Source organism: Schistocerca americana, chromosome 2, assembly GCF_021461395.2.
Source record: "Schistocerca americana isolate TAMUIC-IGC-003095 chromosome 2, iqSchAmer2.1, whole genome shotgun sequence".
Lineage (NCBI taxonomy): Eukaryota > Metazoa > Arthropoda > Insecta > Orthoptera > Acrididae > Schistocerca > Schistocerca americana.
This window is the reverse complement of record NC_060120.1, coordinates 169,069,535-169,093,909: the sequence shown is the minus strand read 5'-3', so window position 1 is coordinate 169,093,909 and position 24,375 is coordinate 169,069,535. Positions and strand designations below refer to the sequence as shown.

Genomic DNA, 24,375 nt, shown 5'->3' with positions numbered 1-24,375 from the left:
TACCAGCTAGAAAAAAAATCACAGGTCACTCCCACTTTCAAGGAAAGGTGCACATAATTGTAGCCTTACATTGTCAATGTCAATTTGTTGTAGAATTATGGAACATGTGTCCGCCTCCGTAGCATAGCAGTAGTGTTACCGCCTACCACGCAGGGGGCCCAGGTTCGATTCCAGCAGTGGACTGGGTGTTGCGTGTCCTTCATCATTATTTTCATCATCATTGACTCACAAGTCACCGATGTGGCATCACCTACAAAGGACTTGCAATACAGCGGCCGAACCACCCCGAATGGGACCTCCCGGCCAACAATGCCATACGATCATTTCATATTTTTTATGGAACATGTTAATGCTCAAGAATTTATAACATTTTTGGAGAATGAAAATCTCCTATGTAAAAATCCACAAGGTTTCTACAGATATCTTGTGAAACTCAGCGCCCTATGTCTATCCATGAGATCTCTAGCACAGATTGATGGTGTGTTCCCTGACGTGAGAAAGGCATTTGAACTGTCCCACAATGCTGCTTACCAACTATTTGACCAGATTTGCAACTGGATTCAACGCTTCTGTAGAGATAGAACTCAACACATCACCCGTAACGGAACTAAGTTGACAGTTGTCAAGGTAATTTCTGTAGTATCTGACAGAAGTGTGGTAGGACTGTTTACAGTGGATATGAATGACCTAGTAAAAGCATCAGAAGCACTTTAAGACCGTTCACATGTGGTGCAGTTGTCTAAAAGACAGTAACAACACCGGAAGATAGGTAGAATGACCTACAGAGGATTGATGAATGCCACTTGACCCTGTGCATAAATAAATGTAACATATTGCACATACGTAGGAAAAGTAATCCACTGTTGTACAGCTACATTATTGATGACAAATTGCTGGCAGCAGTATCTACCAAAAAATACGTAGGAATAACTATCCAGAGTGACCTCAGCTGGAATGACTGCATAAAACAAATAGTAGGAAAAACAGATGCCACACAGGTTCCTAGGAAAAAAGAAGTGGCTTACAAGGCACTTGTTCGTCTGGTTCTTGAGTATTGTTCATCATTCTAGATCCCTTACTGGGTGGGACTGATAGAAGAGATGGAGAAGATCCAATGAAGAGTGGCGCATTTTGTCACGAGATCATTTAGTCAACATGAAAGTGTTAGAGAAATGCTTAACAGACGCTAGTGGCAGATGCTACAAGAGAGGTATTATGCATCACAGAGAGCTTTGCTATTGACTCAGACAACATATTATTTCCTCCCACATACATTTCACTAAATGACATCATCGAGACATTAGAGCTAATACAGAGGCTTACCAACAATCATTCTTCCCATGCGCCATTCGCGAGTGGCACAGGGAAGATGGGATCAGATAGTGGTTCCAGAAGTACCCTCTGCCACACACTGTCAGGTGGACAGCTGAGTACTGATGTAGATGTAGAGAAACTGCTGTGCATTGCAACATTACAGAAGAATTAAATATGCAAAAGGTATGAACTGAGCTGATCCCGAAACTGTTGATGGATGAGCAAAAGGCCAATCAAGGTTTGATCGCAAGGGAAGTGACGCAGCATGCAGAAACTTAACTAGGTTATTGGAACAACATCATTGATGGTGATGAAACATGAACATTCCAATCTGACCCAAAGACGAAGTGCCAGAGTGCCAAATGGCACACCCTCAAACAGAAGGAGTCGGGGATGAGTAAATCCGAGTTGAGGATAATTTAGTTACTTAGTTAGTTACGTGTTCAATTGATCAATCTCACGGCAACCATTACGATGTGGAATGTGTCAAGTGCACAAGAAATGCACACATGAATCAAGGTTTTTTTTTTAAGCTTAAAATTTTTATTACCTACCCCATTCCCTTAAATGGCACAAAATGCATATATTGTACCTTTAGATTTATTTATTCCTATTCAAGAATTCACCTGTGGCGTAGAAGGAGTTTTCAAGGAGATAAGATTTCAGTTTATTTTTGAACCTATTACTGCTGTCTGTCAGACATTTCATTTCATATTCTAATTTATCAAAAAGTTTTACAGCAGCATATTTTACCCCTTTCTGTGCCAAAGGTCAGTGAAGTAGAAGATATTGTAAGTTGTCCTTTCTTCTAGTGTTATAATTGTGAATGTCACAGTTGTTTTTAAACTGGGCCCCGTTATTGAGAACAAATTTCATCACTGAGTAAATGTGTGGTGAGGCTGTTATAAGAACTCCTAACCTTTTAAACAGATGCCTACAAGACGTGCGACTATCAGCCCCACACCACTTAAGGAGATCCAAAATATGAATTTTCCAGTTAAGATTCTCATCTGTATGTACACCCAAAAACTTAGTATGCTCTGCTCTGGCTACTGACGTCTGGTGATGTATTATAGGTATTGAAGGAACTGTACTCCTTGCAGCAGAAAATTCAAAGTTCAGAGCAAACCCATTTGCAGAAAACCAATTAATAACTTTTCCAAAAACATTATTTGTATCATTTTCTATTGGATTTTCTTTTACTGGATTAATAATGATGCTTGTATCATCAGCAAGCAGTGTTAGTTTGCCTTTGTTTCAGCTAAGAAGGCAGGTCATTCCCATATATCAAGAACAGAAGGGGACCCTATTTAACACCTAATGTATTTTTACCCCAGTTAGATGAAGTGGCAAACTTCCTTAAATCACTTAAAACGTATAAAGAAACTTTTTGCTTCCTGTTCTGTAGATATGACTTAAACTACTCATATGCTGTTCCATTTATACCATAGAATTGTATTTTCTGTAATATAATGTCATGGTTCACACAATCAAATGCTTTGCATAAGTCACAGAAAATTCCTGTTGGTGACATTTACTATTTTTGTACTCTATTATGTGGGCAGTGAAATTGTATATTGCTGTCTCAGTGGAACAGCATTTTTGAAATCTCAACTGTCATTTACTAAGTATCCCATTACTGTTGGGTTGCTAATCACTCTTGAGTACATTACTTTCTTGGCGATTTTTGAAAATGCTGTAAGCAAAGATACTGGCCAGTAATTATTGATATCTATGGTGTCCCCTTTATTGTAGAGAGACTTGACAGTGGCATATTTTAACCTGTCTGGGAAAATATTTTGAGTTAGTGATGCATTGCATACTTGGCTCAGAACATCAGCTATAACTGCTCCACATTGTTTTAATATCTTGTTAGAGATGTCATCTGCTTCAACAGAACATTTCAGTTTTCAAAGATTTAATGATTTTCCTTGTTTCAGAAGAGGTTGTTTGGTGAAAATTAATCTGACTAAGATTTCTCAATTAACTGACTCTTCCATGTATTGCTTGGCTTTTTCTTTTGAACTGTTCTCACCAACTTTTTCACCTACATTTAAGAAATGGTTGTTAAATACATTAGCTACTTGTGTACTGTTGGTTAAAATGGTCTCATTCTCTTCAATAGTAATAATACCTAACCCAGTGGTTACTTTTCCTGCCTCCCTTCTAACAGCATTCTATATTGATTTGATTTTATTGCCCGAGTTGTTAATTTCGTCTCTAACAAACGTATTTCTTGATTTTCTGACAACTTTTCTCAATATGTTGCAATAATTTTTGTAGTGTAAAATTACTTCTGGGTCTTTACTAAATCTTGCTGTCTCATACAATTTTCCTTTTTTTCTGAAGACACCTTAATACCTGTTATAATCCAAAGTACCTTTGAAAACTATTTGGTATTAGCTTGAGTATTTTTTATTTTTATTTATTATTTATTTATTTTTTTTGGTTGGTCAACAATGTTCAAAGAGAAATATAAATGGATCAAGAAATATGTTGCATTTATCATTAGCATTTGGCTCATTATACACATCTCCCCAATTAACATTTCTTAAACTTTCTCTGAAGTGCTCTACAGAGACTGGGTTGAGCAACCTTACCCTTTTACTTAATAGTTCCTGAACTGTACATCTTGCTACATTTTGTAAGTTAAGCAATTGTGCATCATGGTCTAGTAATCCATTTATCACAGGGAAAGTGTGTTAGCTTTACATCCTCTTGCTGTACAAATACATTATCTGTAGAGTGCTACTGTCTTGAGCTATATGTGTAGGGAAATTGATCACTGATTCTAAGTTTTATGTCATTAATAACACTTCTAGTTCACTTTTCCTATTAGAATTGCTTAAAGTTTACATTTAAATCCCCACAGATTAATAACTTATTCTTTTTGTGTGACAAATAGCATAATAGGTAGTCAAACTTTTTTATGAATAGCTCCAAATCTCCCAATGGAGACCTGTGCACTGTTGCTAATATCAACACTACATTATCTAGCTGTAGTTCAAATGCACAAACTTCAAAGTGCTGATCGACACAAAATTTGCTTACTTCTACAGTTTTGTATTTATACCCTTGTTTAGTGTAAATAGCATCTCCTCCTCTATTCATGCTAGATCTTCAAGTATAAGATGCTAAATTATACCAATTTATACTGACACTTCCCATCCCCACAGTTACATGGTGTTCAGACAAAGTATTTCAATCTCATTTTTATTTTTGAGATCATATAAACACACTAACAGTTCTTCTACTTTATTTTTTATTCATCTGATATTTTGATGTAAATTGATACTACCTTTAGCTTTATCCCTATTTACTGTTCATGAAGCTTCTTTTATTGTATTTTTCTATTCTTCTTGATTGTTGTCTGCCTGGACTTTGGCTTTAACCTAAAAAAACCCTTATGCCTGGTCCCATTAACGGCAGGGATCGTCCCTTGTGTGACTGTAACCTCCCTTACAGTATCCGCTAACAGAGGAGGCAACTTATCTTTCCCCTTCCTATTTAGGTGCAGGCCATGTGAGATTTTGCTGATGTCTAGAGCATCCCGTTCAGCTCAGTGTTAACATACCTTACAGCAGTGTTTACACAGGGCCGATCATGGCGTTCAAAGACCTCCACAAACCCCACATTTGTGTGCCCGGTTTCTGCACCTATTTTATTCAGGTCACTCCTAATAATATATCTTGTATTCCTAGCCAGGCTGTTTCCTGCTCCCCCAACTATAATTACCTGATTTTCCTTCTCAAAGCCTCTGCATAGCTAACCTAAGTTTTCTGCCACCTTGCTAAGACTAGCACTTGGTTAGACAAAACTTGTGACCTGGTACAGAAGCAGAATTCTTCTTTTCCTATTCTGGTTTGATCCCGACCTCTCTCTTTTTCTTTAAGCTAATATTCTGCTTCAACCTACATTCAACTACATCTGGATGAGGCCGTTCCTCAGTACTTCAGATAGCAAGCCAAACTGATTTGCTAACTGAATTTCAAAAGTTTTTTTTTCAACAGTTTTCCTTTTTCACACTTTGCTTGCTACTTTTTTGCAGTGCCCTGCCTCCTTTTCTCTCTTAGCCTACATAATTACAAATTCAGGTTTTCTAATTCAGCCTTAAAGGCACCAATTTTTGCCTCCTGTTCAGCGATTTTTCTGTCCGTTCTACATAACCTACCCACATTTTCTCACCGCTACATTTGTCCCATTGAAACCATAACCTGCAGTCTTCACAGAACAACCCCTCCTTCAGGATTCTACAGCAACCACCATGTTTGTCACACATGGTTTGATAGAAAAATTTACGCAAAAGCAGAGAATAACTTGGCACAAGAGCACTGAAGTTTTGTAACATGTAGTAATATGTAACTGAACACTAATGTCAGGAGACTTTTAAACATACTTTCAAAAGTTTTAATTAACTACCTAAACTCTATATGACAAACACGAATTAATTTAACTTTGAACCACTAAGTGTAGTCAAAAATAAAGGTCTAGACTTGAACAAATTTATGCCTAAAATGCAAACAAAACTAGTGACTACAGGCCTTTACGAAATACTTTCTTTTCGATCTAAATATGCTCAGAAAAGCAAAACCTTCAATAGATAGCCTAGAGAAGAAGTAAATGCACTAGTCTAAAATGTAATATTAGCTAATATCTTTCTTATTTCAATATTAATCACTTTACTTAGCGAGAGCTTCATGGATGTGCATCTACCAGGGCTATTCCTCACAAGTGTTGATTGTCTTTCTCGACACCATGGATGTGGCTCACAAAGAGTTTGTGCTTCAGTGACAGGCTTTTAACACTGCCTACTATGTGGACGTTCTGGGAAGATTGTGAAAACCATCCTCGTATGAAAAAACATTGCTGCTACCCGACTGCTGCATCACTTCCTGGCAAAGCATAACATGGCATCAGAGCACGCTACAGTGCTGATCTCCTTCCAGCTGACTTCTTTTTGTTCCTCAAGGTCAAGAATGTACTCAAAGGATGCTGTTTTGAGGCTAAGTGGCTGTGGCAGCTTTAAAGGAGATTCCCATCAAGGCCATCGAGGAGGTGCACCAGGCCTGGGAAATGGAAAAAAATGTGTAGATGCTCATGGAGAATAGTTTGAAGAGTATTAACTCTTTATGTAGCCCAGTGTTTGGACACATTTGTGTGTGTGTGTGTGTGTGTTTTGATGGAAAAAGAGCTAATGCTCGAAAACTAGTGTGAGTGCTGTTTTTTGTTCTGTGTTTCAGTGATCCACACATCACTCTGCTCCTTGTTTTATGTATTATTCCATCCAAGAATATCCATTATTGTTATTATTAATACAAAACTTTTGAAAAATATATTTCATGACTCTTGGTGCACACCTTGTATTTTGTTCAGATGACTTACAGGAATGCAGTCCGGTGACATCATCTACAACAGTGGTTTCCAGCCCATGGATGATTACCCACTGAGTGTTAAAATGAAATTTTCTGTGGGGTCAAAACGAAAGGGTTCATTTTTGTTTCGGTCATGCAACTGAATTATTTTTAAAAGACCATTACTATCATCACTTCCTGTAAGATTGTAATACTGACTACACAAGTCACAAAAAAAGAAAAAAATAATTATTCTCTCTCTCTCTCTCTCTCTAGCATTAACATGTGACAGTGTGGTGTGGAGGCTACAGCTTGTGAAACAAATATATAAGCATCATCTTCCTCATATAGTCCACTCACAACCCATATGCTATGTACTTTGTACCACCCATCGATGACAGTAAAACTGTGGCATATGCATAATAAATGCTTAAATAGCTCACGAGAAAACTCTCAGAGTTGTAGGTAGTTCCCGCAGTGGATCAGAAATTGCTTCATTATTCATTTCACAACACATAAATGAAGTAATTGACAGCACAAAACAACAGTAATTATGTAATGGCTATTAAATTGCTGTAGGGCTTACACATTATTATTATTATTATTATTATTATTATTATTATTATTACTACTACTACTACTACTACTACTACTACTACTGGTGGCAATTGTTAGGCACAAAGTGTTGGCAGCGTGAGGTCTTCAAATTTCTTCCGCTTCAGAAGTAAGGAGTCCAGTAATCAAGTGATTTAGAAGCAATAAGTATAATGCATGCATTTACTTACTTACTTACTTACTTACTCACTCCTTGGCACTACAGACCTTATAGGGTCTTGGCTTCCTGGACAATCTCTGCCCACTCTTCTCTGTTAGCTGCCTTGGCTCTCCACCTTGTAACTTCCATTCTTCTCAAGTCCTCCTCCACGTTGTTGAGCCATGTGATCCTTGGTCTGCCCCTCATAAGGTGTCCACCTGGTTTTCCTGTGAAAACTTTCGTGACTGTGCTGTTCTCCATCATACTTCCTACATGTTCCAAGCAATGTGGTCTATTACTTTCTATTTCTGGCATGATGTCTGATTTGTTATACAACTAAAATCCCCTATCATTCACTGGCCCACAGATTTTCTTCTTTTCCCATCTCTGCAACAGCTCTTCATCATTTTATGTCATTGTCCAAGTCTCTAAATCATACATAACCACATTTCTCACTACCTTATGACACACAGTCAGCTTCAGATTCCTACTATGGCTTCTTGCTTTAAATGCTTTAATCAGTGCAAAGTAACTCGTGTTACCAGCTGCAATCCTTGCATGTATTTCTTCTCTCACATCATTATTCTCAGTTACCAGAGACCCAAGAGATTTAAATCTATCATCCTTTCCCATTCAATGTTCGCGGCTTGTGGTCTAGTGGCTAGTGTTGCTGCCTCTGGATCATGGTGTCCTGGGTTCAATTCCTGGCCGGGTTGGGGATTTTCTCTTCCCAGGGACTGGGTGTTTGTGTTGTCTTCATCATTTCATCATCATCATTTGTGACTGTGGCTATATTGGACTGTATAAAAAAATTGGGACTTGCTTCTTTTTCCTTCACTATATCTTTTATGAGGTGTTAACATATACACTCCTGGAAATTGAAATAAGAACACCGTGAATTCATTGTCCCAGGAAGGGGAAACTTTATTGACACATTCCTGGGGTCAGATACATCACATGATCACACTGACAGAACCACAGGCACATAGACACAGGCAACAGAGCATGCACAATGTTGGCACTAGTACAGTGTATATCCACCTTTCGCAGCAATGCAGGCTGCTATTCTCCCATGGAGACGATCGTAGAGATGCTGGATGTAGTCCTGTGGAACGGCTTGCCATGCCATTTCCACCTGGCGCCTCAGTTGGACCAGCGTTCGTGCTGGACGTGCAGACCGCGTGAGACGACGCTTCATCCAGTCCCAAACATGCTCAATGGGGGACAGATCCGGAGATCTTGCTGGCCAGGGTAGTTGACTTACACCTTCTAGAGCACGTTGGGTGGCACGGGATACATGCGGACGTGCATTGTCCTGTTGGAACAGCAACTTCCCTTGCCGGTCTAGGAATGGTAGAACGATGGGTTCGATGACGGTTTGGATGTACCGTGCACTATTCAGTGTCCCCTCGACGATCACCAGTGGTGTACGGCCAGTGTAGGAGATCGCTCCCCACACCATGATGCCGGGTGTTGGCCCTGTGTGCCTCGGTCGTATGCAGTCCTGATTGTGGCGCTCACCTGCACGGCGCCAAACACGCATACGACCATCATTGGCACCAAGGCAGAAGCGACTCTCATCGCTGAAGACGACACGTCTCCATTCGTCCCTCCATTCACGCCTGTCGCGACACCACTGGAGGCGGGCTGCACGATGTTGGGGCGTGAGCGGAAGACGGCCTAACGGTGTGCGGGACCGTAGCCCAGCTTCATGGAGACGGTTGCGAATGGTCCTCGCCGATACCCCAGGAGCAACAGTGTCCCTAATTTGCTGGGAAGTGGCGGTGCGGTCCCCTACGGCACTTCGTAGGATCCTACGGTCTTGGCGTGCATCCGTGCGTCACTGCGGTCTGGTCCCAGGTCGACGGGCACGTGCACCTTCCGCCGACCACTGGCGACAACATCGATGTACTGTGGAGACCTCACGCCCCACGTGTTGAGCAATTCGGCGGTACGTCCACCCGGCCTCCCGCATGCCCACTATACGCCCTCGCTCAAAGTCCGTCAACTGCACATACGGTTCACGTCCACGCTGTCGCGGCATGCTACCAGTGTTAAAGACTGCGATGGAGCTCCGTATGCCACGGCAAACTGGCTGACACTGACGGCGGCGGTGCACAAATGCTGCGCAGCTAGCGCCATTCGACGGCCAACACCGCGGTTCCTGGTGTGTCCGCTGTGCCGTGCGTGTGATCATTGCTTGTACAGCCCTCTCGCAGTGTCCGGAGCAAGTATGGTGGGTCTGACACACCGGTGTCAACGTGTTCTTTTTTCCATTTCCAGGAGTGTACTTGGTCTTTGACTGTTTAATTGCCAGCCTCATCTCCACTCCACATCCTTGTAATTTTTCAAGCTTTTCTTCCAGTCCTGTTTCTTACTAGATAACGAATTAATATCATCTGCATATGCAGGATCCTGTATCACTCTATTACACAGCGTTCCCCAGGGGTGCTGCTGTGTGTCTTTTTGCATTACCCATTCCAAGGCAACATTAAACAGAATAGTGGTGAGCACATTACCCTGGTGTAATCCTTGGTTAACATCAGACGCCTCTGATTAAGTGACCTCAACCTTTACTTTGACTACTGTTCTTCTCAAAGTCATTTGAACCAGTCTTGTCAGTTTGTTGGGTACTCCTGCCTCTTGTATTGCCCTCCAAAATTGATCCCTTTTGATACTATCATAAGCTTGTTTGAAATCAATTAACAGCTGGTGGACATTGATCTTATAGTCATAACATTTTCAAGGATCTATTTGATAGTAAAAATCTGATCTGTAGTGGATCTGTTTGTTCTGAAACCACACTGGTGGTCTTGTAGATGCTGATTTTTCCTAATATTTTATATACTATACAAAGTAGTGCAATTCCTCTATGATTCGCTCAGTTGGCTTTGTCATGTTTCTTATGTAGGGTAGAGTATTGCTGTATTCCATTGTTCTGGCATGTTTTCTTTTTTACCATATTTCCTCTATAATCTCGTGCAAAACCCTTATTAGTTTTTCTCTGCCATATTTGATCATTTCTGTTGTAATATTGTCTTCTCCTGGAGCTGTATTGTTTTTAAGAGTATTGATACTAACTTTAACTTCTTCCAGTGTTCAGTTATTAAAAAACAGTCTTAATCACATTTATTATTATTATGGCGGTATAGTAATAACAAATGCGATTAAGACTGTTTTTGAATAATTGATTAATCATGCTAATCGCTGCTTCATCTCCACAACCATGTTTTCCAAAAATCGTCCAGTGTTGGTTCCTCAACTGATTCCTGGTACTCTTCTCTGTTTACTTCCAGCTCCACCTCTTCTACCATACCAGCATCAACCTTACCTTTGTTTTCAGATTCTGTATTCAGTAGTTCACTAAAATCCCAGCTGTCTAAAATCTGATCTTTTCCCCCAATCAGATTTCTCCCCTTATCTTTACAGAAAGCTGTGCTGGGTTGTACTCCTTTCTTTATATCTTTCACCCTTATATAGAATTACCTTGTTACCTGAGCAGTCTTTCTCTCTTCTAACTCATTAATACACTGTTTTTCAATTGCTCTCTTTTCCATCCTACATTCATTACCTGCTTCCCTTCACTTCTCTTCACTTGGTATTCTTCTACCGTACTTCCTGTTCTCCACTGCAGCATACCTTTTCTTGCTTCATTCCTTTCTTCTATCTTCCTCCTACAATCTTCATCAAACCAGAACTGGGTTCTCGATTGCTTCTTTCTACCCAGTGCAGTTTCAGCTGTCTTATGTATTATATCTTTGACTGTTTCTCATCTTTCATCAGTACCATCTCCTGTCAGTCTTCAGCTTCATTAAGTCTATTTGTCAAAATAGTTTTGTACTGTTGTACTGTATTTTCATCATTTCTTAACTTGGCATCATCAAACCTTGGCACAATAGTTCCTTGCCCTGTCTGTAATTGGCTACCATATGCCTGTATTTTATTCTTACCAAATAGTGACCACTATCTCCATCCACACCATGACAACTATCCACTTCTAATATATCTGAAGGATGTTGTCTATCTATGAGTATGTGATTGATCTGATTTTTTGTGACCCCATCTGAGGAGCACCAAACTTTCCTTACGGCCTTCCTTTGCATCCATGTGCTTTTAATAATTATATTATTGCCCATGGCAAAATCAATTAGTCGGAGACCATTATCATTAGAAGTTTCATGTAGAGTCTCCTTACCAGCTGTTTTCCTGTATGCAATTTCTCTTCCTACTTGAGCATTGAAGTCCCCCATAACCAATGTTATATCTTGCTTTGCCACCCTAGCTATTTTCTGTTCCAGTTGCTCATAGAATATATATATATTTTTTCCACTGGCTCTCCATCTTCTGTTGGAGCGTATGTACATATGAAAGATATTCTGAAAAAGCAGGCTTTCATTCATAGTACACAGATTCTTTAAAGTCCAATGTGGCAGACTTATGAACACTGTCAACCAAAAAAATCTGTGCCTTTGTATCCTCTGTTTCCAAAGCAGTAGAACAACGTGTGTGTCCCAGATGGTAATATTCCACTTCCTTTTCATTTCACCTCTTGTTCTGCCACTATTGTCACAGTATAGTTCTTCATTTCCTATTTCAGATTCTTTAGTCCTCCAGTCTCATTCATTGTTCTCACATTCCATGTCACTTCATACCATTTCATATGCCATCTCCACTGTTTGTCCATTATGTCCATCTGGCTTTGTTTGTACTTTGGTTCCATAATGAGCTCTTCTTTCCAGTGTAGCGTTGTTAGTCCCATGCCCAACCATCCTCCTTTATCCAGGCTTGGGACTGGCACTGGGATTTCCATGGTATCTCCCATTGGCAGAGTTAGTGTACAAATTTTCACTTGGTTAATTTTACATGCAGGGTCAGGACAAAGCAAGTGGTATTAGCGAGAGGAGTGCTGCAGAGGAAGCATGATTTGTAACAAGTGTCTGCCCCTCAACGCAGATAAAAAAAGAAAGAAAAAATAGTTGTTAGAAATAAACAATATCAACTCACTGACTCGTTAGTTCATGGTTTAATGAAACACCTACAAAAACTAAATATCATTTATCTTTCATTATTTTAAAAACAAAAATTTTCAAAAAAATCTTTCTTATTCTAAAGTTTAGTTAGGCACTGATGTTCATGATGGTGGCATTGGGGGGGGGGGGGGGGGCGGTGTAGCCAGTTCATGTCTCATTACACTTCAGGGTAATGGCCGTAGAAAGATTGGAAACCACTGTTCTACAGACATCAACATTTCGACAGATGCACATCCTGTCATTTTCAGGCCACAAATGCACTGAGAAAGTGCAGTGCAAGGATATTTAAAACATTGGTATGCAGAGCATCTCTGGAAAGATAGCTAACACTTAGAAAACACACACACACACACACACACACACACACACACACACACAGTAAATTGTAAAACACTGGCACTACCCCAAACATGATCGACAATACAGAATTTGTGCCTTCGAAATAACAGGGTGTACACCTGTCAAAAGATTGGTGGTTGTCGAAGATGTCACTTGGGTGCATTCCGGTAAGTTATTTGAACAATTTATACACCAGGAGAAACTCAGGTTTCACCTTGGATACTGTTCACACACCTGTCAGAAGTTATTGTGTAGAAGGATCAGTCCAATAATTTGTGTTGCCCTAATTTGAAAACATCTCTCCTATTTTTACATTGTGCAGGGGCTCTTGACATACATTATGAGGATTTTCAGAACTTCAGCCATGTTTCATCATAAGAAGATAGCATTTCCGGATCAACCTTTCCATCACTCACAGAGTGCAATAGACAGTTGCAGTACTGACTTCAAGCAACACCGTCTGAATGCCAACTCCAGCATCTCAAGATGACTGGAGATGCTGGAGTTAGCAGACAGTGTGCATGAGGTGTGCTTATTTGTGTATATGAATGGTGTGTGTGTGTGTGTGTGTGTGTGTGTGTGTCTCTTTTACTGATGAAGGCTGTGGCTGAAAGCGTTATGTAAGTGTTTTTTAGTTGTGCTTGTCTGCAACTCAAATGTGTCTTCTGTACAGTTAAGTAGCAATCTGTCTTTTCCTACATAGCTAATATATCCTGCACATAAATAGGTAAAGAGAGCAATTACTGTTCAATTACATTATTGGTGGAACTCACTGAAAACAGTAACAATCCTAAAATATCTAGGAATAAATTAGAGCTCATATGAAAGTTTATAGATGGTTGTTCCCCCCCCCCCCCCCCCCTCCCCCCTCCTTATCATTTTCAAATGGAAGAGAGAAGGAAGAAATGACTGTGGATACGATAGGTAGCCTCCACCACACACTATCAGGTAGCTTGTGGAGTATAGGCACAGATATACTTCAGGCGTCTTAACACTATATGCCAGACTGGGAGTCGGATATGAACACCTCATTCTGCTATCATAACTCCTCTGAATGTCTCAGAGGAGAAGAGCCAGTGATAAACTGAAGTCTTTAGACAGACCATGGCATATATTCAGATGAACGCTGGAAGAGCACTCTCTGTAAAAGGCGGTTATCCAGTGACGGAAATAGGTCAGTAAAAAACTTCAGATGGGTTAGATAGTGTCTGTTTTAATTCACTGATGAGATACACTGTCCAGTCACATCAATGTAACCCTCTGTCAGAAGCCTGAATAACTGTCAGAAGCCTGAATAACCACCTTTTGCAGCGTGGACCTCTGCGAACATGTAGAAAGTAAGTTATTGAGGTTCTGGAAAGTACTGACAATGATGTTGACTCCAGTGCCTGGGCTAGCTGTGCTAGGTTTCTTGGTTGAGGATCCATGGCACGAACAGCCCAATCGAGGTGGTCCCACAGATTCTTGATTGGATTTGAATCTGGAAGGTGGTTGGTGAGGGGAGTACAGTAAAATCATCTTGGCGCTCGTTGAGCCATGCATGTACACGTTGGTTCATTGTGCTTTCCAAAATGACAGGATGACCAGGGGAATGACATAAAATCATTCCCCAAACATAGTGCTCCCTCCTCGTTTGCTTTCAGACATTTCTTGCAGTACACATCAGTGACTATTTGTCCTGTGAAGCATAAAACATGATTTCTTTGAAAAGGCCACCTGTTGCCACTCAGTGGATGTCCAGTTGCAATACTGGCATGCAAATTCCAGCCTTTGTCGCTGAAGAACAGCAGTTAGCATGGGTGCATGAACCAACTGCCTGCTGCAAATGCAATGTTTGCTGAATGGTCGTTGATGAGACACTGTTGGCAGCCCCTTGGTTCATCTGGGTGGTCAGTTCCTCGACAGTTGCATGTTCATTCACTTGTACACGTGTCCGCAACTGCTGTTCACCCCTGGCATCAATGGCACATGGTGCAGCACAGTTGCCTTGGTGCCAGTTTTGGACATTGCCATGTTATACTTTAACCACAGCAGCATGAGAACAGTTTAAAAACATAGCTGTCTTGGAAATACTTCCACCTTTGGCCTGAAAGCCAATCATCATGCCCTTTTAGACATCAATAGACGTCAAATAAATCGCTTTGTTTCTGCATTGAAACAATGACTGCACTGTTTCCGACACCTCCTGACATGCTTTGTACACACTCCACTGCTAGTGCTATCACTGCCTACTGTGAGTGGTTGTTGCACATTGATGTCGGACATAGGCGGCAGTCATATTAATGTGAATGTATTGTGTAGAATCTGCATGGCAAGCACTTATAACCACTTCTACTTCCTATACTTCAAGTATTCAGGATGCAAATCACCATCAAACATTCCAGATTTAGATTTTCATTGCTTAAAGCAAATATGAGATGGTTCGTTTGAAAACAACACAGCTGATTACCTTGCGTTTCTTTCTCTAGTCCAAGCTTCTGTTCATCGTGTAGTGACTTGACTTGAAATTAAACTCAGTTGTTAATCAGCTGTTTGATGTGTGTTCCAAATCTATATTATCTGTTTTCACCATTTAATTTTACAGGAAACATGCAGAATATTTATTATCTTCTGGGAAAGCATACCCATGCTTTTGCACTGAACGGCGCCTCGAATTACTGCGAAAAGAGGCGTTGAAAGCGAGGCAAGTTCCACGATACGACAATAAATGCCGTCATCTGTCAAACAGTGAGGTTGGTGAGAGACTAGAGCAAGGTACTCCTCACTGCATTCGTTTCAAGGTATTGCATCTGTCTGCAGTGAGACTGACAATGTCTTAAATTTGTCTACCACTTTTTAAATTATTGTAATTCATTTTAGCTGTCACCTACAGATCCTTTTTTAGATCTAATATATGGTGAAATTTCATATGATTTGACAAAATCTGAAGGTGATCCTGTAATTATGAAGGCCGATGGCTATCCCACATACCATTTTGCGAATGTTGTTGATGATCACTTTATGGAAATCTCTCATGTTTTGCGAGGTGTAGAATGGCAGATTTCAACAAGCAAACACATATTATTATACAAGTAAGTATATCTGAAACATGTGTAGATTTTTCTAGTAATAATTTTGTATTTATCAAATTGCATGGACACTATTCTTATGCAAGTGGCAGTTTTTCAATCATGGATTAATGAAATTTTTCCTCCCTTTCTTATTTTTGATTTCATGGTACAGAGCATTTGGTTGGCGGCCACCACTGTATGGTCATCTTCCTCTGATTATGAATAAGGATGGTACGAAACTGTCTAAGCGCCAAGGTGACATAACTGTAGAGTATTTCCAGAAAGCTAATGTCTTTCCATTAGCATTAATTAACTACATTACAAGTGCAGGTGGTGGATTTGAAAGAAATATGGATAAAGTGAAACCACAGATATACTTGATGCAAGACCTGATAAATCAGGTAAGCTGTTTGCAAGTTGTGATAGTACATCTACTAGACCAAATGTACACTGATGAGCCAAAATATTATGACCACTGTCCACCACGACATTGAATGCCACTTGGTGGTGTTGTAGGCACATGATATTGTCAGGAAAATATAAAGTAGAGCAGAGGTGAATGAGGAATCATTCTAGTGACAGTATAGACTGCAAATGGGGAAATGCACTGACAGATGTGACTTTAACATTTAAAGGTGGGTTATTGCTCAGCATCTGGGAATGAGCATCTTGGAAACAGCATAGCTGGTCAGCTATTCATGTGCTACTGTCGTGAGCCTCTATGGAAAGTGAAACCACGAGTAGGCAACTGTTGGGTGTGCAAGTCTCATCACAGATCATAGAGGTTGGAGGTTTCCCACTCTGTAAACCAGAATACACTGCAATCTGTGGCAGATCTAGTGTCAGACAAAAGTGTTTGGGAGCACGCTATTCACTGCACACTGTTGAACGTGGGGCTCTGAAATAGACAATCCCTGCGTGTTTCCATGTTGACCCCATGACATCGTCAGTTACCACTTGGGGGAATCACAGTACTTGTTACACTTGGTGAATAGTCTTGTCCAGATACACTGACATCCAGGGAAACAACTGCTCCAAACATCTGCTGCGTCACTGATGCAGGTCAGTGGGGCAGTGCTGTACTTGTCAAATCCATGCCGTGTAGAATTGCTGCTGTATTGTGGATCAACATGCTATTAAGCAGATGGTCTAATGTTTTGACTCATCAGTGTATACTACTAAGTTATTTAGATTTGGAATAGGAAGAGGGAAAGAAAAGAATAGGAAGAATGAATTGAATGAAAATGAAGCAAAGAGTATCCTATTCATTGTAATCTGAGGGTGATGCAACTGAAAAGAATAATTAAATATAGAATATGTAGTTGTCACATTATTTGTCACAATGATTTGAAATATAGGATTCCGTAATTTTAGAATCAAGTCTAAGAAATATCTCTTTATTGAATTGGCAAATTATTAGAGTTTTAATTCATAGTTATGCCAGAAGTTATATGGACTGAAAGTGCAACACATCCGATCAAATTTAGTATTTACACTATAAAATTTTCACTGAAAGTAGAGTGGCTATGATAGGAACTCCTAAAAACATTGTCAGAAATTGGGGTAGTTGTTTCCATAATAACAAACTAATAATTTCTCACCTATGGATAATGGAAGATCACAGACTTGTAGATGGTTGAGATTTGATTGCCAGAGCAAATACTGCTCCGAAGAATTTGTCAATGAAGTCTTTTGATTTTAGTGATCGACAGTGATCTTAGAGCAAGTTGTTTTCTAAAAGCTTACACTACTGCTGAAGAAAATGTCATTTTATAGAAGCCTTGTGTTAAACACCATCTTAGGAGTATTTTTGTAAATGCCGTGCATTAAACTTGCACTAACTGTCAGTATAAGATACATCAAAAGATGTAATGCAAAGACCACTAAAAAAGAATTGTAGAATTGTGACTGAATGAATACGAGTACAGTGACTGATTTACTTCATGAAGAATTCAGTATATTGTAATAGTGGCCAAGTTGGTTATGAAGCAGACGTATGCTCTTTGTTTAGAGCCTTGCTTAATATCTCTACATGTCATAAGGCTAATGAGGATTTCTGATATCTACAAAAAGACAGAAAACATTAAATTTCAAAGAGAGAAGTGCAATCAGAGGGATGGAATAAACTCTGAATATAATGAGAGAGATGTAATAAAGAGAAGGAAAATAAGGCAGTGGGTGGTGGGGTGGAAGGATGATGAGAAATAAATTTGTAAAGTGAAGAAAACCAAATTAATTGAGAAAGAGCTGACAGTTTTGGTGAGCTTGAAGAGACAGATCTTGACACAATTAAACTGAGTCAGTTACTGGAAAAGTCCAGAAACTGTGATTTCTGATATAAGAATTTAGATAACTGTGCTGATGATGATGGTACTGAAGTACAATGTGTTATGGTAGATGGTTGGCCACTTTACTGTCACTGAGTTTTTACATATAAGTGTTGATTCTGTAAAAATTCCCCGTACACAATTGGAGGCATAAAAATGTGGCATATCTGTTTTATAAACACTGACAAAGTTGCAAATTGTACCAGAATATTTCAAATGAAGGGTATTGAAAAACTGAGCTCCATAAAAGATGCATGTACGCTTTGTGTAGGGCTTCGGTGAGCATTTGGAACCCAATGAATGACAGAAGGAACTTATTTCTCGTATCCAAGAATGACACAGATGAATAAAATATTGTGGTAGAGGATGTGAGTGAGCTGTTTGAGCTGATACTGATGACATCAGTCAACAGCAATGTTTGAAATGTTTCTCACTTTGTGTAACTACTACTTTTTTTCTCTAAAAATAACAAAAATGTATGATTTGAAAATCTTGAAAATCTTTTGTAGTCAAGGCTCTGATGTTTTGTGCCTAGTTTCTAACTTTTTACAACACTATTGTGTTCTTGTGAACAGACTAGGCTTGTATTTGCGAGTAAGGAGGTTCCAGTTTCCATTGGTCATCCTGATTTAGGCTTTTGGTAGCTTCCCTTAATTACTTCAAGTAAATGCTGGGATTGTTTGTACTACAAGGTCATAGCAGCTAAATGTCCCATCTTTGTCAGACATGACCTTTAAGTATGTCAATGCCTGTGTATACAAACTCTTCCCCCACCCCCATTAGACTGTAATACCATGATGTCTCATATGCTTGTAAAAGTGATCTGCAAGTGAACAAAACTACTACTAATAAAAGTTATCTCTTGATTAGCAGTCTTTTGGAATATTCTTACACTTGAAGAGTCATCACAGAATCAACACAGAGTAGGAAATAAATTTGTATAACCCTATACCCTTTTAAAAAAAAAAAAAAAATAAAATAAAAGCTTTTGTTCATTGACTTCTTTTGCTTTTTCTGTGAAACAGGGTCTTTGGCACTATGTTAAAATGCAGATATATGGATGTAATACATTTTAGTTTCAATTCTGATGTGTTGTAACTAAGCAATACTGGCCTATCAAGCAATGGGCCAGATTATTCTTTTTTAGTTTACAGTACGCAGTTGCATGTTTATCTGGTCTCTATTGCATGAGTATTAAAAGCAACAGATTTGGTAGCGTCCAGTGAAATCTGATGTGTGTGTGTACCCTTACTTACATAAATTTTGAGAAATCTTTTGACTTAATTTCAACAAAATCTGTACTAACAGCAATTAAGAAATGAGGTATTGATCCAACCTATGTTGGTGCACTGGAATATACATGAATGCTACAATTTCCATTATTTTCAGCATTATAATAGGAAACTCAAAATTGAAAGAGAAGTCAAAAACGTAAGGGCATAGAATTAGACTGTTTAGCATTTGCTGATGACATGGCACTGGTCACTCAAGACATTACTGATGCACAGAAACGGCTAGAATTATTACAAGAGCAGCCAGCAAAAATAGGATTAGCCATTTCATTTGAAAAAACAAAATTTATGACTGACATCAAAGATGCACCGTCTGACCTCAAAATTGGTAATAACAACATCTCTCCAGTAAAAGAATTTATTTAGGTGAATGGATTGCAGAAAATTGTAATGAAAAAAAATCTGTCAGATCAAGAGTCCAGAAAATGGAGACAGCGTTTCAGCTAACAAAAAACGTGTGCAACAAAAAGAGTCTCTCGTGGAACTGCAAAATATAACACTACACAACAGTAATTAAAGCCAAAGCTCCCTACGCATCTGAGACACTAAATCTTCAATACAGAACACTAAAAGGGGAATTAGAAGTGAAAGAACGTAAAATAATGAGGAAAATCGAAGGACCAAGAACTAAAGATGGTGCGCATTATCCAAAACCCAATGCAGAAATATATAAAAATATCTCCAAAATAACAGACACAATGTGCATGAGAAGAATCCAATTCATGGGGCATTTAGAAAGAATGGACTCAAACAGGTTAATGCACAAAGTCCATAAATTTTTAAAGAACAAAACTACAAGACCAAATGGGTACAAACAGATGGAAAAAGACCTGAGAGAATTAGGGTCTCCAAATCTACGTGACAGAATTGAAATCAGAAAAATCACAAACTCATGGAGTTTTGAGGAAGAAAGGAGAAAAAGTAACCGACATACGTGGTCTGCACAACGAAAACCAGTCCATTCGTCACGCCTGAAGGAATACTGGGTGAAAAGGAAGGCCAACAAATGTTGATTACGCGTGGTCCTAAGTGATCCATCCATGAAGAAGAAGAAGAAGAAGAAGAAGAAGTCAGACAAGTAGATACTGTATCACCAAAACTATTCTCAGCTATCCTAGAACAACTTTTCAGATCCTCAAACTGGGAAAATGAAGAAGGAAAATGTGTTAATGGAACACATCCAATCCATATACTCTTTTGTGATGATATTGTACTCTGGCGTGTGGTGCAGATGAATTTCATAAACAAATAATTTGTGACATAGTTGCAAAGACAAGCAACAATGTGAACACAAAAGAATCAGATTTCATTGAAGAGTGTACCAGTGCACAAAATAATTGCAGGAGTGGGTATAGGCAGACTACATTGGACAACTGGATGGTGAAAAAACAAGAAAAAAGTGTGTCTTCCCAATCTGCAAGCGTGTGGAAACAGAAGACTAATTTGGAGAGATGGGTAGTAAAAAATACATTGCCCAGACCTTCAATCGAAACTTCTGTTTTAGAGGAAAGAGTGTAACTGCTTCTGCCAAACAAAAGCTTGCAATTTATCACCAGAACATTAGAGGCCTAAGTAGTAAGATCAATGAGCTTATAATCAATATACATTAACCACAAGTTATAGATTATGCCCATGTTTTATGTTTTAGTGAGCAGCATATTAATTCTGGTATAGAAAAACTTATAATAAACAATTATTACTTAACATCATCATTTTGTAGAAAATGTAAAGAAAAAGGAGGTGTTGCCATTTATGTTAAAAACGATATCACATGTAGAGTAATAAATGTGCAGAATTATTGTTCAGAACAACATTTGGAAGTGTGTGCCACAGAATTGGCCTTGAATAATTCCCATATATCAATAGTCACAGTATACAGAGCACCTTCAGGAAACTTTAGTCTCTTTTTCAATAAGCTAGATGCTCTCCTAATATACATATTCAAACATGAAACAGATGTGACAGTGCTTGGGGACTTCCGTGTTAACTTTCTAACAAATTCTAGAGACAGATCAGACCTAGAAAAACTGATGTCCACATATAATCTGGTTTCTGTGGTTAGTTTTCCTACTAGAATAATTTTGTGTACAAGCACACTGATTGATAATATATTTATAGACCAGACCAAAATAGGTGATACAACTACCAGGCAAGTCTATCTGATCATGATGGACAAAGACTCACTACAAACAGCACAAGTATTTATGTGAATGATAGTGGATCTAGTTGGAAAACAGTTAGGACAGTTAATGGAGAAACTATCCAGATTTTTAAATCATATATCCAAGCCACAGACTCGGCACCTATGTATAATTTAGAAAATGCCAATTCCAAATACGGTTTTTTCAGTAATGAAGTGGCACTGAGATTTGAAAGCACCTTTCCAGAAAAGGATATACAAGATCCAAACCACAAAACATACCAAAAAGCCCTGGATAACCACTGGTATTAAGATTTCATGCAAAAGGAAACGAGAACTGTACATTGCCACAAAAAATTCAGACAGTCGCACCCAGCTAAACCACTATAAAAGAATACTGCAAAGTACGAAGCAAAATTATTCAGAAGTCAAAAAAGTTTGGATCTGTGCTCCAAAATTAATAAATCTAGTAACAAAATCAAAACTGTATGGGAAGTGAAAAGAGAGAGTCTGGTTCAAATTGCCCCAGTAGGTCCCAAAACATTGTTCTCAATAATGAAGATAGACAGGTACAAAATCAAAATACTGTGGCAAAAATTTTCAATGAGCATTTTCTAAGTGTTGCTGAGAAAGCAGGACACAATGGCTCCTTAGAAGAAGCGTTAAAAATACTGAAAGGTCATTTCGCAAACTCCATAGAGCAGATAGGTATAGCCCCTATAACAGTACAAGAAGTAAGAAAAACAATTATTTCTTTAACAGCAAAAAATTCAACTGGTGTTGACGACATCTCTAGCAAATTGCTAAAAGCCTGCTGCAATGAGTTCATTGAAGTCCTAGCTCATATATTCAATGCCTCTCTAAACTAAGGTATCTTCCCTGAAAGGATGAAATGTGCTGTTGTAAAGCCCCTCTACAAAAGAGGCAATGCCTCAGATGTTACAAACTATTGGCCTCTCTCTCTTTTGACTACATTTTCTAAAGTTCTTGAAAAGCTAACATATGCCAGAATAGTCAGTCACCTAGAAAAACATGCAATAATTAGTAAAAACAGGGTTGGATTCAGAGAAGGTATCTCCACAACCAAAGCAACATTTTCATTTACGAATAACATTTTGTAATGCCTCAACAAAAAAACATTGCCTGTGGGCATATTTTGTGATCTGTCTAAAGCCTTTGACTGTGTTAGTCATACAATACGTATAGAGAAAGCATGCCACTATGGACTCCGAGGACAAATGTGCAACTGGCTCAAATCCTACCTACAGGGTAGACAACAGAAAACAGTGCTAGATGGTAACAATATTCACATAGGAGGGGCAGAGTCCAACTGGGGAACAGTAAAATATGGAGTTCCACAAGGTTCTGTCCTTGGTCCCCTGCTATTCCTTACATATATATCAATGACCTATTGTTGTCCTCAAACAAAGCAAGCAATTTTACGATGTTGTCCTCAAACAAAGCAAGCAATTTTACAATGTTTGCTGATGACACAAGTATTGTGATAGACAGTAAGATACCCTCTGATCTAGAATTAAATGCCAACCATTTACTTGAGGATGTTCTGAACTGGTTCACAGTAAATTCTCTATCAATAAACCTCAGCAAAACTAATTACATTCTGGTCACAAAAGTCCACAGGAAATAACACTGTACATGAGAGCCAGCAGATAGAGAGAGCAGATTGTTTGAAATGCTTGGGCATATATATAGATAGCAGGCTTATCTGGGAACAGCACATCAACCAAATCCTGAAAAGGCTCAGCTCAGCAACATTTGCCATTTGGATAATCATCAAAATTGGAGACATCAATGTCTCAAAATGACATTAATGTCTCAAAATCTGCTTACTTTGGCTACTTTAATTCACTTATGTGTTATGAAATAATCTATCAAAAAAGGTTTTTACAAGTCAGAAAAAGGTTGTCCAAATTTTGTGTGGAGTGCCTCCAAGAATCTCATGTCGCAATCTTTTTAAACAAATAGGGATCCTACCCGCTACTTCACAATATATCTTTTCAGTCATGACATTCATGCTTCACAATCCTCAATATTAAACAAGTTAAATGCACCATCACTATAACACAAGGAGGAAATGTGATTTACACTGTAACCTGAGAAATCTGTCCTGGGTGCAGAAAGGTGTGAAATACACAAGCACAAAAGTCTTCAATGCACTTCCAAGTAATATAAAGTTCTACAAGATAAAAAAAGTACTGTTTAAAAATAAACTGAAGGAATTCTTGCTTGAAAAAAATTTCTATCCTCTAGAAGAATTCTATAGCAGAGATAGCTAAGTTTATTTCCCAAATACTATTGTATATTCCTGCCTCAATGTATCTTGCTGCGTTAATCAGATTAATTGGTGATCTGTAAAAAATTGTTTGGACAAAATCAGAATATTGTATCTGGAACTCAGCTTGTGAGTGTAATTTTATCTTACTGATTGTGTTTCCAACTTGTATTATGAATCTTTGTATATTGTCCTTATGGAAACTAATGTAATAATGAACTAAATGTTTTTGGGACATTCCACATCCTTGCGTTAACATACAGAACTGGATCTACATAATACATATTGCAATAAAATAAAAATAAAATAAAATTGGCATAGCGTAGTAGAAATTAGTATTGAAATTCAGTTATAATTAGAATATAATCAACACAATGAATAGAAAACAATACAGATAAACAGTGAAATTTTAGAAACAGCTGATACATAGGTTAGTTGAATTGAAGCATCAGATAGAAAAGGAACAAAATAAATAGAAGAATAAA

General features: G+C 38.7%; 1 protein-coding gene across 1 annotated transcript in view; it reads left to right on the top strand.

Moving 5' to 3' along the window:
• The window catches only part of LOC124594954 (probable glutamate--tRNA ligase, mitochondrial), an 89,287-nt gene that overhangs the window by 20,206 nt on the left and 44,706 nt on the right, over positions 1–24,375 (top strand). Inside the window, exons 3-5 of the mRNA XM_047133464.1 lie at positions 15,373–15,568; positions 15,648–15,859; positions 16,011–16,239. Of these exons, the coding sequence (XP_046989420.1) occupies positions 15,373–15,568; positions 15,648–15,859; positions 16,011–16,239 (637 nt within the window). The remainder of the gene's footprint in view (positions 1–15,372; positions 15,569–15,647; positions 15,860–16,010; positions 16,240–24,375) is intronic.